The sequence below is a fragment of the Scyliorhinus canicula genome, chromosome 1 (genome assembly GCF_902713615.1).
Source record: "Scyliorhinus canicula chromosome 1, sScyCan1.1, whole genome shotgun sequence".
NCBI classification, from domain to species: Eukaryota; Metazoa; Chordata; class Chondrichthyes; order Carcharhiniformes; family Scyliorhinidae; genus Scyliorhinus; species Scyliorhinus canicula.
In genome coordinates, this window is record NC_052146.1 from 58,146,211 (window position 1) to 58,163,231 (window position 17,021).

The 17,021-nt window shown below is 48.5% G+C and overlaps 1 protein-coding gene across 7 annotated transcripts in view; it reads left to right on the forward strand.

Moving 5' to 3' along the window:
- nos1 (nitric oxide synthase 1 (neuronal)) overlaps positions 1-17,021 on the forward strand; it is a 190,913-nt gene that overhangs the window by 83,286 nt on the left and 90,606 nt on the right. For 5 of the 7 annotated variants that reach the window (XM_038791167.1, XM_038791176.1, XM_038791160.1 and 2 more), the window contains exon 2: positions 15,400-16,289. In XM_038791167.1, coding sequence (XP_038647095.1) covers positions 15,580-16,289 — 710 coding nt within the window. In that variant the 5' untranslated portion in view covers positions 15,400-15,579. Of the gene's footprint in view, positions 1-14,085; positions 14,220-15,105; positions 15,225-15,399; positions 16,290-17,021 lie in introns of those variants that run through there. The other 2 variants (XM_038791150.1, XM_038791188.1) reach the window with 2 other exon arrangements.

The window sequence follows — 17,021 nt, forward strand, 5'->3', positions numbered from 1 at the left end:
AACCGACAGAGTACCTTAATCGTCCAGTATTTCCCTGGAGCGGAGAAACTATGACATCTTCTTCTCAGCCTTCAACACGTCATCGATGAAGACGAACATCTTGCCAAGATCATCCCCACTACTTGCCTTCAAACAACCGCGCAACCTCAAACCAACCATTGCTGCATTTTCCCAATGACTGATGGATAACTGGCCTATAGAATCCAACTTTTTAATCTTCCTTTCTTGAATAAGGGCTCTATGCCCTCTCCATTTGCGCTTTTCCAATCCTCTGAGGCCTTTCCAGAATCTCGTGGATTTTGGAAGATTATAACTAATGCATCCACTATCTTTGCAGCCACTCTTTTTAAAAGATCCAAGGATGCGGGATATCTGGTCCAGGAGCCGTCAGCCTTTTGTCCCATTAGTTTTCCTGGTACTTTTTCTCTGGTGATAATGATTTTCTCTCCAATTTGCCCCTTGATCTTCTACTATGACTACTTCATCTTTCAGCAGCCTCAAGTGCTGCAAGTGTTCTCTTAACCAAACATCCTCCGTGGTTGGCTCTTCGGATACAAGGGATGCTAACCAAGACCTGATTGCTAACCCCAGTGAGGGAACCTACCATTGAGGCACATGAGAGATATAACAGGAGTTATGTCAGCATGAGGGGATATGGGGTTCCAGTGCCTTGACTGGGCTGGAGGCACCCTTCAATTTTGCCCCCGGATTGTTGGGCGTGATCGACGTACTGGTACTTGGGGGACTCTCTGGCTATCAGGGGCCTCTGGGTGGTCAGGCTCTAGGCAGGATGGTACCCTGATGCCACCTGTGCACTGTGACACTGCCAACCTGGCACCATGGCATTTCCAGTCTGACACTACCTGGGCACCAGGACGTCCAGGTGGCACTGCCAGGCTGGTGGTGCGCAGGTGGCATTTTACCGACGCCGGGGCTCCGGCCTGAGGGTGCACTGCCCTTATGCAATGGGGTTTGGGGGGCACAATGACCCCTTATAGGGGAGTTGGATGAGGGGTCTCAAGATCAGGAAACATTTAAAAATGGTGCCCCAATCATTTCCTGCACCAGCGAGCAGAGCAATGAGACGGAGTAAGGCCCCGAAATGAAGCAGAGTTCCTTTAATAGAGGAGTCAAACACCTGACAAAATGCACTCGATACGGCACTGTTTCATTTCCGCTAAATCGTGCCACAAGTAGGTATTACCGCTGTGGATCTCACTGAAAAAGCCGGCGAACATTGGCCCACCAAACTCACCCAAAATGATACTTAGAAATGTTTCTGTTAAATTGCACCTGTTGTGTTGTGCTTGCCCTTCAGAATATGATATTGCAGAGAGGAGTGGAGTTGGCATAAGCGGAAGGTGGAGAGTGTCTGGATTTCTTGGAGGAGGAGAATCTTTATGTGCCATAGGTGCCTGCAACCACACCCAGCTGCCCGAGTTACCTGCAGTGGGCTCATCCAGGCAAATTTAACTTGGAATCTATGCTTTCCACCAAGATTCCTGTGCAACTGCCCCTTCATAGCTCACATTCCTATAGTCACCCAGCCAACTATCACGTTCACATCCTTTCCTCCTCTTCAAAGCTGATCATTATGCCTTAATGAGAAAATGGAACATTTCTGGAACATACCTCTTCATTCACCTGTGGAAGGAGCAGTGCTCCGAAAGCTAGTGATTCGAAACAAACCTGTTGGACTATAACCTGGTGTTGTAAGACTTCTTATTGTGCTCACCCCAGTCCAACGCCGGCATCTCCACATCATATTCCCGTTAATGTTGGCAAAGCTGAAATCACTCACTATAATCACTCAATTATTATTTTTACACACCTCTGAGAATTGCCCACAAATTTACTCCTCAATTTCCCGCTGACTATTTAGGAGTCTATAATTTTTTTTTAGAAAATATTTTATTGATGCATTTTTAATTTTCATAATTTAAGATATTGACATTTCTAGAACAACTGCACGGGTCGACGCACAAAATGCCCCCTAAAATAACAACAAACAATAAACCACGTACCCCACTTCTCCCGCCCTATCCCTAATTACCTGTAGACTAAATTCCCTGTCCTTATTTAACATTACCATGTCTCCTATTTTCCTCCCCACCCCATACTTTTTCCCTTTGCCCCCATACTGCTGACGTTCAGTTTTTGTTAAAGTAATCGATGAATGGCCGCCAACTCCGGGCGAATCCCTGTATTGATCCTCTTAGTACCAACTTGATTTTTTTCCAGCCTGAAAAACTCTACCATATCGTTGACCCACACTCCTCATTTTGGGGGCTCCGAGTACTTCTATCTCAGCAAGATCCATCTCCGGGCCACTAGGGAGGAGAAGGCCAAGATATCGGCCTCCCTCCCCCACTTTGCCCCCGGATCTTCCGACACCCCAAATATTGCTAATTCTGGACTTGGAGTTACCCTACCTTCCAGGACTTCCGACATAACAGCCACAAATCCCTGCCAGAATTCCCTCAGTTTCGGACATGCCCAAAACATATGAACATGGTTGGCCGGGCTACCCCCACACCGTCAACATCTGTCCTCCACCTCCTCGAAGAACCTATTCATCCGAGCTACCGTCATGCGGGCCCTGTGGACCAGCTTGAACTGAATCAAGCTAAGTCTAGCACAGGACGAGGATGCATTTACCCTATTCAAGGCTTTATCCCACAGTTCAGTTTCCAGCTCCCCTCCTTCCCACTTCCTCTTCATCTCTCTGATCGGGGCCCCTTTCTACTCGAACAATTCCCTGTATATGTCCGAAACCTTCCCACCTCCAGCCTCTGTTTTTGACAGCACTTTATCCTGTAGTCCCCTCAGGGGGATGCGAGGAAAGCTTGGGATCTGTCTCCGTATAAAGTCCCGCACTTGAAGGTACCAAAACCTGTTCCCACCTGGCAAATCAAACTCCTCCTCTAATGTCTCCAAGATCGGGAAGCCCTTCTGGATGAATAGATCCCCAAACCTCTCAATCCCTGCCCGTTGCCATACCTTAAAGCCCCCATCCAGCCCCCCCAGGACAAACTGGTGATCGTCACAGATCAGTGACCACACTGACACCCCCTCCAGTCTCATATGCTGCATCCATTGCCCCCACACTCTCAGGGCTGCCACCACCACAGGACTTGTGGAGTACTGAGCCAGCGAGAACGGCAGGGATGCCGTCAGTAAAGCCTCCAGACTCGTACCTTTGCAGGATGCTGCCTCCATCCGCTCCCAGACCGACCCCTCCCACACTACCCACTTCCTGACCATCAGTATGTTGGCAGCCCAGTAATAGTTAATAAAGCTCGGGAGAACCAATCCCCCTTCCCCGTGGGCCCATTCCAGGAGTACCCTCTTTACTCTCGGGATTTTACCTGCCCATATAAACCTCAATATCGCCACATTCATACTTCTGAAAAAAGCCTTTGGGACAAAAATCAGGAGACACTGAAAAAACAAAAGCAGTCTTGGAAGGACAGCCATCTTCACCGTCTGAACCCTCCCCGCAGTGGGAGCATGTCCCATCGACAAAAATCCCTTCTCATTTGATCCACTGCTTTTCCCAAATTCAACTTCTGAAGCTGCCCCCAATCCTTGGCCATTTGAATCCCCAGATACCTAAAACTCTTCCCAACCACTTTAAAAGGTAGCTCCTTCAGCCTCCTTTCCTGCCCCCTGCCTGAACCATGAACATCTCAGGCGGAATTCTCAGCAGGGGGCCGAATTCGTGAAGGCCGTCGTGAACTCGGCCGAGGTTTACGGCGGCCTCGGAGCCCGCTCCCTGCACCGAATTCACCCCCACCCGGGGGGCTAGAAACGGGCCTCCGTCTTTCTTGGCAGCGACCTCGTCATGCCGAGAATGTGAAGTCATCCGCGCATGCGTGGGTTGCCGGTTCCAACCCGCGCATGCGCGGATGACTTCATCGCGCAGACGGCACAAACCCGCCTATGCGCGATGGCCGTCTTGCTCCTCAGCCGCCCGGCAAGACGTGGCGGCTTGATCTTGCTGGGCGGCGGAGGGGAAAGAGTGCGTCCGTTTTGGACGCTGGCCCGACAACCGGTGGGCACCGATCGCGGGCCTGTCCCCTCCCAAGCACAGTCGTGGTGCTCCCGTCCCAATCGGGCCCCTAGATGCCCCACAACGGGCATCTGGCGCCCGTTTCATGAATGCAGCGACCAGGTGTGTTTGCTGCCGTTGTGAAACGGGTGTGAAGGGCCGGCCACTCGGCCCATCGCGCTCGGAGAATTGCGTTCGCCATAAAAAACGGCGAGCGGCGATTTTTCCGAGCGGGGGGGGGGGGGAAGAATCGCGGGCGGTGCCAGTGGGCCCTCCCACGATTCTCCCAGGCTGCGTGGGGAGCGGAGAATCACGCCCCTCGCCTTTTTCCCATATTTAACTTATAGCCTGAAAATCACCAGAATTCTCCTAATAACTCCATGATTCTGGTCGATCCCCCCCCCACCGGATCCGTGATATAAAGCAGCAAATTGTCCGCATAGAGGGAGACCCTGTGCTCCATCCCCCCCTCTCACTATACCCCTCCAGGTATTCGCTGCTCTCAGAGACATTGCTAAGCATTCTATGGCCATGGCAAACAGTAATGGGGAGAGCGGGCATCCCTGCCTTGTCCTCCAACAAAGACTAAAGCACACTGACCAAACTCAGTTAGTTCTTATATTTGCCACCATGGCCTGGTACAGTACCCAGACCCATTCCACAAATCCCTGCACAAACCCAAACCTGCCTAAAATATCCCATAGATACTTCGACTCTACTCGGTCGAAAGCCTTCTCCGCGTTGATGGCAACTACCACCTCAGCCTCGAGCCCTCCGCTGGCATCATAATTACATTAAGAAGCCGTCTAATGTTGGATGTCAGGCCTTTGACAAATCCCGTCTGATCCTCCCCAATTATCTCCGGGACACAATCCTCTATTCAAGTGGCCAGGATCTTTGCCAATAATTTGGCATCTACATTCAAAAGGGAGATTGGCCTGTACGATCCACAGCTCTCCGGATCCTTGTTACGCTTCAAGGTGAGAGTAATTGATACCTGTGATAACGTTGGGGGGAGTACACCCAGGACTTGTTGAAAGCCTTAACCAGGAGTGGCCCCAGTAACCCAGAGAACTTGTTATAAGATTTCACTGGGAACCCATCAGGTCCCGGGGCTTTACCCGATTGCATCTCCCCAGTTCCTCTATCACCTCCCCAAGCCCAATCGGGCCCCCCAGGGCCTCCACCAGCTCCTCATTTACCTTCGGGAACTCTAGCCTCCCCAGGAATTGATTCATGCCCTCCTCTCCAACTAACGGTTTCGACTCGTATAGCTGGCTATAAAATTCCCGGAACACTTCATTCACCGCCCCCGGGCCCATCACCTTCTTCCTCCTCAAATCCTTTATTTTCCCTATTTCCCTCACTGACTCCTGTTTCCTCAGCTGATGCACTAGTATCCTGCTAGCTTTCTCCCCATGTTCCTATATTGCCCCTTTTACCCTCCTCAGCTGACCCTCCGCCTTTCCTGTGGAAAGGAGCCCAAACTCCATTTGAAGTCTCTGACGCTCCTTCAGGAGCTCCTCATTTGGAGACTCCGAGTATCTCCTGTCCACCTGTAAGATTTCTCCTACCAACCTGTCCAGCTCCGACCACTCAGTTTTATCCCAATGGACTCAAATCGAAATACATTCCCCTCTAATAACCACTTTCAGTGCCTCCCAGACCACCCAAGCTGCAGTCTCCGCTGTGTCATTGATCTTTATGTACCCCCGAATGGCCTCTCTCACTCGCTCACAGATCTCCTCATCCATTAGCAGCCCTGTATCTAGTCTCCACTGTGGGCGCTGGGGCATTCCCGTGTCTGCCTGAAGGTCTATCCAGTATGGTGCATGATCTGAGGCCACAATTGCTGACTACTCAGTGTCCTCAACCCCTGCTAACAGTGTTTTATCCAGCACGAAGAAATCTATCCTGGAGTACGCCTTATGTACATGGGAGTAGATTGAATATTCCCTGCTCCTTGGTCTCTCAAATCTCCACGGATCCACCCCTCCCATTCACTCCATGAACCCCCGCAGTTCCTTTGCCATTGCTGATAGCTTCCTCGACCTCGCATTTGACCAACCTCGGGTCCAGGACCGTATTAAAGTCACCCCCCATGATCAGCCGGTGCGAGTCAAGGTCTGGGATCTTCCCCAGCACCTTCCTGATAAACACGACATCATACCAGCTTGGGGCATATATATTCACCAGCACCACTGCCATTCCCTCTAGCTTCCCGCTAACCGTAATAAACCTGCCTCCCGGGTCTACCTTATCCTCCCCACCACGAATGTCACCCTTTTATAATCAGGATAGCCACCACCCTTGTTTTAAAGTCCAGTCCTGAATGAAACACATGCCCAACCCATTCCTTCTTTAATCTAATTTGGTCTCCCAGCTTCAAGTGTGTCGCCTGTAACACTGCCACATCCACTTTTAACTGTATCAGGTGTGCGAAAACACGAGCTCTCTTAACCGGACCGTTCAGTCCACAAACATTCCATGTAACCAGTCTTGTCAGGGGGGCTTCCCCCCCACCCCTGTCAGTCAACCATGACCTTTCCTAGGCCAGCTCCTAGCCCGTGTTCCGCACCTCACTTGATCCGCCCCTCTGCGACCGCCATCTGATCTCCATCTCCAGTCTCCTAACTGTCCCTTACCCGTCTCCAGTACCCCCCTCCCAACCCCCCACTTCGTCTTTCCTCAGCTCTCCCCCCACTTTGCTCCCATGAACCAGCTATCCAGCTAGCTCAGCATCTCCCACCTTCTGGCATCAAAAAGCCTGCCGACTGCCAGATTCTATCACACCTAGCAAATAACACAAGCACTCAACACAATAACAACAATCCAAAAAGCAAACAAACCATCCCCCAACGCGCAGGCAACAAGGCAAACCCTTCCCCCTTTAACCGATTCTTATCAGTCCCATCACCTTCAAACAGAATCCAACACAAAAGAAGAAGCTTCAAGCATCTTAAGAGCGAAATTATGCATGCAAGAATCAACCATCCTTCTTGCAGAAACTAAAACACTCCATTGCATCTTAAAAGTTCTTCCCTCTGTAATCCAGTACATAAAGCAATAAATCAAAATCAAATTGCACAAGAAGAGATGAAAGAAAAAAAAATAAAGCACCAAACCACTTTTCTTCTCGAACATTGCAACTTAACCCACAGAATTAAAAGACCAAAATTTTAAACAAGACAAAGCAAAACATAGAACCATTTTTCTCACTTCCCCGCAATCCTGATCCTTCCCCCAAACTCAGACCACCACAGTTTAAGTTTAAAAGTCGTTAAACCAGATTGCCAGGTTCTACCCCTCCCCCTCTGACAATTCTTATCAGTCACATTACCTTCAAAGAGAATCAAACACAATAGAAGAAGCTTCAAGCAGCTTAATCAAAATTATGCATGCAAGAATCAACCATCTTTGTTACAGAGAAATAATCAAAATCAAATTACACAAGACAAGAAAAGAAAAGAGAGGAAAACACTTTAAAAAGAAAATAAAACACCCAATAAAATACAAGACTGAAATTTTAAACAAGACAAAGCAGAACACAGAACCATTTTTCTCTCCTCCCCGCCACTCCATCGCTTCCCTCAAACTCAGCCCACCACTGTTAGAATTTAAGAGTCCTTAAGCCAGATTATTGTCTTTCATGAAAGTAACTACCTCTTCTGGAGAATTAAAGTACAGCTCCCGGTTCTCGTAGGTCACACAAAGACGCGCCGGGTATAACAGTCAAAATTTAATTTCTCAAACAGAGCTGCCTTAACTTTGTTGAAACTTGCTCTCCTCTTTGCGAGTTCTGGTCCCCAGTCTTGGTACACCCGGATCTCTGATTCTTCCCACATGTACCGTTCCATCTGCCTGGCCCACTTCATGATACGCTCCTTATCGAGGAATCGATGTAGCCTCAATACCAGGCCCTTGGGGGCGCACAATCCTGGGGCTTACAGACAAGCACCCTGTGCAGCCGTTCCACCTCCAGCCGTTTGTCCAACACATCGGCCCCGACCATCTCCTGCAACATCTTTCCCACTTACGCTCCCGCATCTGATCCCTCCTTCCCTTCTGGAAGCTCGACGATTTGGATATTTTGCCTGCGAGACTGGTTCTCCAAGTCTTCCACTTTATCTAGCAGTCGTTTCTGGCTATCCTGTCGTATGATAATTTCCAAAGCCATTGCAGTGGACTCCTCTTCTCGTTCAGTTGCCAGCTTCTGCAGCTTTAGAATCTCCTGTCCCTGGGTCGTCATTTTCTCCTCCACCTGGTCAACCACCACCTTGCGATGGTACACTCCTTGCGATGCCGGGCGAACTTCTCATCCAGGTACTCGGCCCATTGCTCCATCGACCAGTGAGCTGGCGTGGACACGCTTTGCCTCGTTACCATTGAGCTCGATGACTTCTGATTCTTGCTTTCACTCATCTTTTGGTTTCTTCTTTCTCGACTCTTATTTGGACATGATTCCATAAACTGAGAGTGACCTCCTTTTCCTCTCCCTTCGATCAACTTAAGTTGAGAAATTTTCTGAAAAATCCGGCTTAAACACCAATAAAAAAAAACACTAAGGGCGAGAGCTGCTGAATGTGCGACCGTTACTCCATGGCCACCACCAGAAGTCCTGGGAGTCTATAATAAACACCTAGCAATGAAGAGGCGGTGGCGTAGTTGTATCGTCAGTGGACTAGTGAGCCAGAAACCCAAGGTAATGCTCTGGGGACCCGGGTTCAAATCCTGCCACTGCGGATGATGACATTTGAGTTCAATAAAATTCTGGGATCAAAAGTCTAATGATGACCATGAAACCATTGTCGGTTGTCGTAAAAGCCCATCTGGTTCGCTAATGTCCTTTAGGGAAGGAAATCTGCCATCCTTACCTGGTCTGGCCTACATGTGACTCCAGACCCACAGCAATGTGGTTGACTCTTAACTGCCCCCTCAAGGGCAATTAGGGATGAGCAATGAAGGCTGGCACAGCCAGTGACGCTCATGTCCCATGAACGAATAAAAAAAATAAATGTGGCTGTCTTTTTTATTCCTAAACTCTACCCACAAAGCTTCATTTCATACCCCCTTCAAGATATCATCTCTCCTTTCTGCAGTAAGTGAGTCCTTAACTAATAATGCACTGTCCTCTCCTCTTTTACCCCCTCCCTGAGTCTGGGGTTGTACCAGAACATGTGGGTGTGGTTGGCTGGGCTCCCCCTGACACTGCTCGCACTTATTTACCTCCAGAAAGAACCCACTCATGCATGTGTTAGTAAGGTGCGCTCTGTGCACTACCTTGAATTGCATCAGGCTTAGCCCAGTGCAGGAGGAGGTGGAGTTGACTCTGTGCAGCATCTCGATCCAGAGTCCTCCCCCTATCTCCATGTCCATTTCCACCCCCCATTTCCGTCTGGTCTTATCCAGTGGGGTCCTGTTCTTTTCTATGAGGCAGCACGGTAGCACAGTGGGTAGCATTGTTGCTTCACAGCTCCAGGGTCCCAGGTTCGATTCCCGGCTTGGGTCACTGGCTGTGCGGAATCTGCCCGTGTCTGTGTGGGTTTTCTCCCACAGTCCAAATATGTGCAGGCTAGGTGGACTGCCTATACTAAATTGCCCTTAGTATCCAAAAAGGTTAGGTGGGGTTACCGGGTGCTGTTAGGTGAATTGGACACTCTGAATTCTCCTTCTGTGTACCTGAACAGGCGCCGGAGTGTGGCGACTAGGGGCTTTTCACAGTAACTTCATTGCAGTGTTAATGTAAGCCTACTTGTGACAATAAAGATTATTATTATTATTATCATAATTAAGTCGTCTTAGATGTCGCCACACTTGTTGTCTCTGAACCAGTCCAGCCCTATCATTTGTCTAGAAATGTGTGTTTGTGTCTGGAAGACCGTTTTTGACTCCTTGCAGAGGACGACATGCAGGTACCTAAACTCATTCCCTTTCGGGAGTCGGAGCTTCTCTGTGATTTCCCCCAGGGTCACCAGTCTGCCGTCCATGTACAGGTCCTCTACCATCAGTGTCCTCCCCCCGCATTCTAAATGTGGCATCTATCCTTGCCGGTGTGAGCCTGTGGTTGTTGCAAATGGGAGCCCCTATGGACACCTCACCAAGTTCAAAGTGGCACTTAAATTGGTTCCATGACCTTAGGGTAGCTACTACCACTGGACTCCTGGGGTACCTGTGTATGGGGGCCAGGAGTGGCGTGGTGACCAGCGCTTGGAGAGATGTCACCCTGCAGGAGACCTCCTCCATTCAGACCCAGTCTGCCTCCTCACCTTCTCCACATTTTCCACCCAGTTATAAAAAGAAGGTTCAATAGGACGGATTTAACACTGTTGAATTCAGCCTGATGCTTGGGTAGGTCTGCCCCAATGTCTTAGTATAAACGAATGGAATGTTCTTCCCACTTGTACCCTCTCGGGCCATTCACCCACCTCAGGATGCGCTCTTTGTCCTGGTATTTATGGAGCCTCATGGTTATCGTCGCAGTGGCTCCCCTGCTTTGGCTGCTGCCGAAGCGACCTGTGCCAGTGGTCTACCTCCAGGGTTTTGGCAAAGCCCTCCTCACCAACCTGAGCCACTTTGTACTCCATGTGGTTTCTCCCCTCCGTTCCTTCCAGCAGACCCACAAGTCTTAGGTTCTGTCGACGCGATCTGCTCTCCTCGCCATCGACTTTTTCTCTTAGCCACTTCTGGGTCCTAATCAGGCTCGCCACCTGGGCTTCGACTGCCGTGATCCAGTTCCCTTGGTCCGTGGTGGCTATCTCGAGGTTTCTTGCCAATACCTCCTGGGTCTCAAGCCTCTGCTTCATCTTGGCCATTGCTTCCCTCGTGGAGGCCATCGCAGATTCCACTGCTGTCTCAATGGCTGCCAGGAGGTCTCTTCTCAGCAACTCCTGTAGAGGAGGTGATGAAGCCCGTGAGCTTGTCCATCAGTGCCCGGGTCTGTGCTGGGATTTCAGTGGGATCAGCTCTTCCCAGTTCCGTGTCACCTCGTGTGGCTGCCGACTCCAAGACTGAGGTTTCCCTCCCCTCGTCTTTACTGGCTTTTCAACTGTTGGTGCGGTTAACAGTGGTTAGGCTAGGGGGTTGTAGATATTTTTGGTGCCCATTTGCTGGAGTTAAAAGGTCATAACCGAGGTTTCCATGCGAGTGCCACCTTTTGTGCGACCGCTCAGCTCATGGCTGCCACCCGAGCATAGAACATAGAACATTACAGCGCAGTACAGGCCCTTCGGCCCTCGATGTTGCGCCGACCTGTGAAACCCTTCTAAAGCCCATCTACACTATTCCCTTATCATCCATATGCCTGTCCAATGACCATTTGAATGCGTTTAGTGTTGGCGAGTCCACTACTGTTGCAGGCCGGGCATTCCACGGCCTTACTACTCTCTGAGTAAAGAACATACCTCTGACATCTGTCCTATATCTATCTCCCCTTAATTTAAAGCTATGTCCCCGCGTGCTAGACATCACCATCCGAGGAAAAAGGCTCTCACTGTCCACCCTATCGAACCCTCTGATCATCTTGTATGCCTCAATTAAGTCACCTCTTAACCTTCTTCTCTCTAATGAAAACAGCCTCAAGTCCCTCAGCCTTTCCTCACAAGATCTTCCCTCCATACCAGGCAACATCCTGGTAAATCTCCTCTGCACTTTTTCCAATGCTTCCACATCCTTCCTATAATGCGGCGACCAGAACTGCATGCAATACTCCAAATGCGGCCGCACCAGAGTTATGTACAACTGCAACATGACCTCATGGCTCCGAAACTCAATTCCTCTACCAATAAAAGCTAACACACCGTACGCCTTCTTAACAACCCTCTCAACCTGGGTGGCAAATTTCAGGGATCTATGTACATGGACACCGAGATCTCTCTGCTCATCCACACTACCAAGAATCTTACAATTAGCCCAGTACTCTGTCTTCCTGTTATTCCTTCCAAAATGAATCACCTCACACCTTTCTGCATTAAACTCCAATTGCCACCTGTCAGCCCAGCTCTGCAGCTTATCTATGTCCCTCTGTAACTTGTAACATTCTTCTGCACTGTCCACAACTCCACCGACTTTAGTGTCATCTGCAAATTTACTCACCCATCCTTCTGCGCCCTCCTCCAGGTCATTTATAAAAATTACAAAAAGCAGCGGCCCAAAACAGATCCTTGTGGTACACCACTAGTAAATGGACACCAGTCTGAACATTTCCCATCAACTACCACCCTTTGTCTTCTTCCAGCTAGCCAATTTCTGATCCAAACTGTTATATCACCCTGAATCCTATGTCTCCGTATTTTCTGCAATAGCCTACCGTGGGGAACCTTATCAAACACTTTACTGAAATCCATATACACATCAACTGCTTTACCCTCATCCACCTGTTTGGTCACCTTTTCAAAGAACTCAATAAGGTTTGTGAGGCACGACCTACCCTTCACAAAACCATGTTGACTATCTCTAATCAAATTATTCCTTTCCAGGTGATTATACATCCTATCTCTTATAAACCTTTCCAAGACTTTGCCCACAACTGAAGTAAGGCTCACTGGTCTATAGTTACCGGGGTTGTCTCTACTCCCCTTCTTGAACAAGGGGACAACATTTGCTATCATCCAGTCTTCTGGCACTATTCCTGAAGACAAAGATGACTTAAAGATCAAAGCCAAAAGCTCAGCAATCTCCTCCCTAGCTTCCCAGAGAATCCTAGGATAAATCCCATCCGGCCCAGGGGGGACTTATCTATTTTAACACTTTCCAGAATCGCTAACACCTCCTCCTTATGTACCTCAAGCCCTTCTAGTCTAGTAGCCTGTATCTCAGTATTTTCCTTGACAACATTGTCTTTTTCCTGTGTGAATATTAATGAAAAATACTAATTTAGCACCTCTCCTATCTCCTCGGACTCCATGGACAACTTCCCACTACTGTCCTTGACTGGCCCTACTCTTACCCTAGTCATTCTTTTATTCCTGACATATCTATAGAAAGCTTTAGGGTTATCCTTGATCCTACCTGCCAAAGACTTCTCATGTCCCCTCCTGGCTCTTCTTTGCTCTCTCTTTAGATCCTTCCTAGCTAACGTTACTCTTGAGCGCCCTAGCTGAACCATCACGTCTCATCTTTACATAAGCCTCCTTCTTCCTCTTGACAAGTGTTTCAACTACTTTAGTAAACCACGGTTTCCTTGCTCGACCACTTCCTCCCTGCCTGACAGGTACATACTTATCAAGGACACGCAGTAGCTGTTCCTTGAACATGCTCCACATTTCCATTGTGCCCATCCCCTGCAGTTTTCCTCTCCAGCCAATGCATCCTAAGTCTTGCCTCATCGCATCATAATTGTCTTTCCGCCAGATATGACTCTTGCCTTGCGGTATATACCTATACGTTTCCATCACTAAAGTAAACATAATCGAATTGCCTAACCTCTGAACAGATTCTGCTATCCTACCTTTGCCACTATTAACACTCTTCAGCACCTAATGGCACCATTAACAGCCCCCTTTGTCTCATGTCCATAACACCTTTGCCACTCTCTCCTTAGCTACGACCAATCACTGACTTTCCATTCTGCCACACTGCCCCTCACATTTCTATCCCTTTACAGTTTTGTAGAAGGGTCATATGGACTTGAACTGTTAAATATCTTTCTTTCGCCACAGATGGTGCTGGATCAGCTGTTTACCCAGCATTTTCTGCTTTTATTCTAGATTTCCAGCACCTGCAGTATTTTGCTTTCATTACAAATTATGTGACCTGCAGCAGTCATGCCCAGAAAGTCCATTTTTAAATAAGCCTGAAGTAAGGTTTAATTTTTTTTTAAATTTAGGGTACCCAATTATTTTGTTTCCAATGAACGGACAATTTAGCATGGCCAATCCACCTACCCTGCACATTTTTGGTTTGTGGGGGCTGCGACCCACGCAGACACTGGGGGAATGTGCAAACTCTGCATGAAGGAAGTAGGTTTTATTTAAAACAATTTAAGATTTCACACATGTCCTCCAGTCATGATACTTCTAAAAAAGGAGCAGATTGATACCTACGAGAGAGCTCCACCCAATCCCTCCCACTACACTGAAGTGAAAAGGAGCAGGAAAGTTCTCGTAGAGCAGCATTTCGAATTCTCAGTCGGAGCACCAAGAAGAATCTACCCGGGATCCACCTAGGACACGTAAGAAATATGTCACCCAGAGATTTTTAACCCTCTATTACCCTCATCTCTCTGTTTTTCCAAACATATCATTACTCTTCAAACCAAGAAGATGGTTTTGATATCTGCTTTAACGATTCAAATTCCATGTTGTTTGATCCCACTTTCCTCTCTGGGATTGTTTGCCAAACAACCTGAAATTGCTAGTCACCGTGTTTCCGGCACTAGTGTTTCAGGAGCTTAGCTGAAGTTTATGATGCTCAGGAGGTTTTGAGCATTTTTCACAAGACTTAAATTGAAATGAAAATTGTAAATTTCTTTTGATCAACACAGACAGCAGGGTACCAAATTCCCACCGTGCTATACCGCCAGGTCCCAGGTTCAATTCCCGGCTTGGGTCACTGTCTGTGCAGAGTCTGTACGTTCTCCCCGTGTTTTCGTGAGTTTCCTCCGGGCGCTCCGGTTTCCTCCCACAAGTCCTGAAAGACGTGCTGTTAGGAAATTTGAACATTCTAAATTCTCCCTCCGTGTACCCGAACAGGCGCCGGAACTTGGCGACTAGGGGCTTTTCACAGTAACTTCATTGCAGTGTTAATGTAAGCTTACTTGTGTCAATAAAGATTATTATTATTATTTCATGATAGCCACGGCTCATCGCAGAGAAACTCTACTAATATGGCAGTCAGTGTTCATTTTCAAAGCCTTGTTGGACCTGCCAGCCTCCCTTTTTTTAAATCTTGTACTTTTTGTGTTAGTTCCATGAAGTGACGGCCAACTGACCTACTCTCTGGCCAACAAAGAGTCATCCAGACTCGAAACGTCAGCTCCCTTCTCTCTCTCTCTCTCCACAGATGCTGTCAGACCTGCTGAGGTTGTCTAGTATTTTCTGTGTGTGTTTTAGATTCTAGCGTCCGCAGTAATTTACTTTTACCAAACTGTTGTTAGCCTGCTGACATACTGCGGGCAGGGCGGAATTAACAGTGAAGAATTATGGAGATAACAGAACAAAGTGATACTCAGTCCCAGGTAACGATTGGAGCAAATGGTTGATTTGTGGGCACTGTTTTCTCTGGAAATAACTTTTCTTTTTGCACGAATATAACTGGGATAGAAAAATCGTACTGTCGAAGTTGTTAGGGATGCACTTTCACCGAGTTTCAGGAAGCTGCTCTTAAATGAAAACATTCTCTTTCTATTGCAGCAAGGACAGTTGCCATTTGCCTCCACCAACTCGCACTGTCAACGTGTGTCTTTAAGTGAACAAGAAACTTTATGAGGAATGGAAGAACCCAAATCTTAATTGCGTTGGAGGAAAGCTCAAGATACTTGGGAGATTCAGTGAAGTCAAACAGTAGCTTATCTCCCGAGAAACGCACGAGTCATGGAAGAGAACGAGTTCCAGGTGCAGCATTTGTACCCGAACATCCTCTCTGTCCGGCTGTTTAAACGCAAGGTGGGTGGTCTTGGATTTTTAGTGAAACAGCGGGTGCGCAAACCCCCTGTGGTCATCTCAGATATAATTGCCGGTGGCACAGCAGAGGAGAGCGGTTTGGTGCAGGTTGGAGATATCATTGTGGCTGCCAATGACAAGCCCCTGGTCGATGTAACGTATGAACATGCACTGCAGATGCTGACCAACATACCTCCAGGGACTTCTGTTGTGTTGATTTTGAGGGGTCCGGAAGGATTCTCCACTAGCCTGGAGACCACCTTGACGAGCGACGGGACACCCAAAACAGTGCGTGTTACCAAGCCTTTGGTTCCTGTTTCCAAACCGAATGATTCACCCACTCAAGGTGTCCAGGTCGAAGACAGCCACAAAGGCGAAGAGACAAGGATGAGCCGCACCTGTAACCCAGTATCTGAGAACCCACAGGAACTCAAACCCCTAATTCAGACCACAGCAATGATGTCTTTAGATAAGGAAAATTCTTTGAAGGGATCAGATAATTGCTTTACCAACATAAACAACTCGGTGAAGGATGGAACAGCTGAGAACGACGAACTTCTTAAAGAAATTGAACCTGTACTAAATCTACTAAAGAACAGCAAAAAGGCAGCGAATTCGGGCGCTGAAGTCCAGAAGAACAGGTAGGCAAACACTACAATTTGGCCCAAATATTTTCCCAGTTTGTTGTTTATCCTTGAAATGGGTAGGAAAATGGGCAGGGGCAGTAAAAACCATAGGTAGGATTCTCCGATGCCCGACGCCGATATCGTAATTGGCGATCAGGTGGCGAATCCCTTCCAATGCCCAAATCGTGTGCGGTGCCGGTTTGACGCTGGTTTGACGCCAGATTTCCAGTTTCCGCCCCTCCAAAATGGCATAATCGCCTTGCGCGCTGCATGCCATTGGAATGGCGTTGGCACGTCATCGGGATGCCCTCTCCTGATGCTGCGCCCCTGACAGGCCAAGTTCCCGACCGTGCAGTTGACGTATGGTCTGAGCAGTCGGGAACCCGGCATGGTGGCTACGGAATGTGTCCAATGATGCCACAGTTGGACGGGTGCCGTGCCATTGGCCGGGGTGGTTTCCGTGAGGGGTAGGGGGACTGGTGGAGGGTGGCCTGTGGAACAGTATTTGGCAGGCCGGCGCCATGTTGTATGGCCTGACATCTGCAGATCATCACGCGGCCATGGACCCGGCCTTTTCTCCAGCCATTTTTCATGTGGGAGCCGGGGTTTTTTACCTGGCGCTGCTGCTAGCCCCTCACCGGTGAGGGTTCGGTGCAGATTTTGGCGTTCAGCACTTAGCCGCTGAAATGGAGAATCCAGCCCCATAGTTATGATTTTCCTACATTCAGTGCACTGAGGGAAATTTCA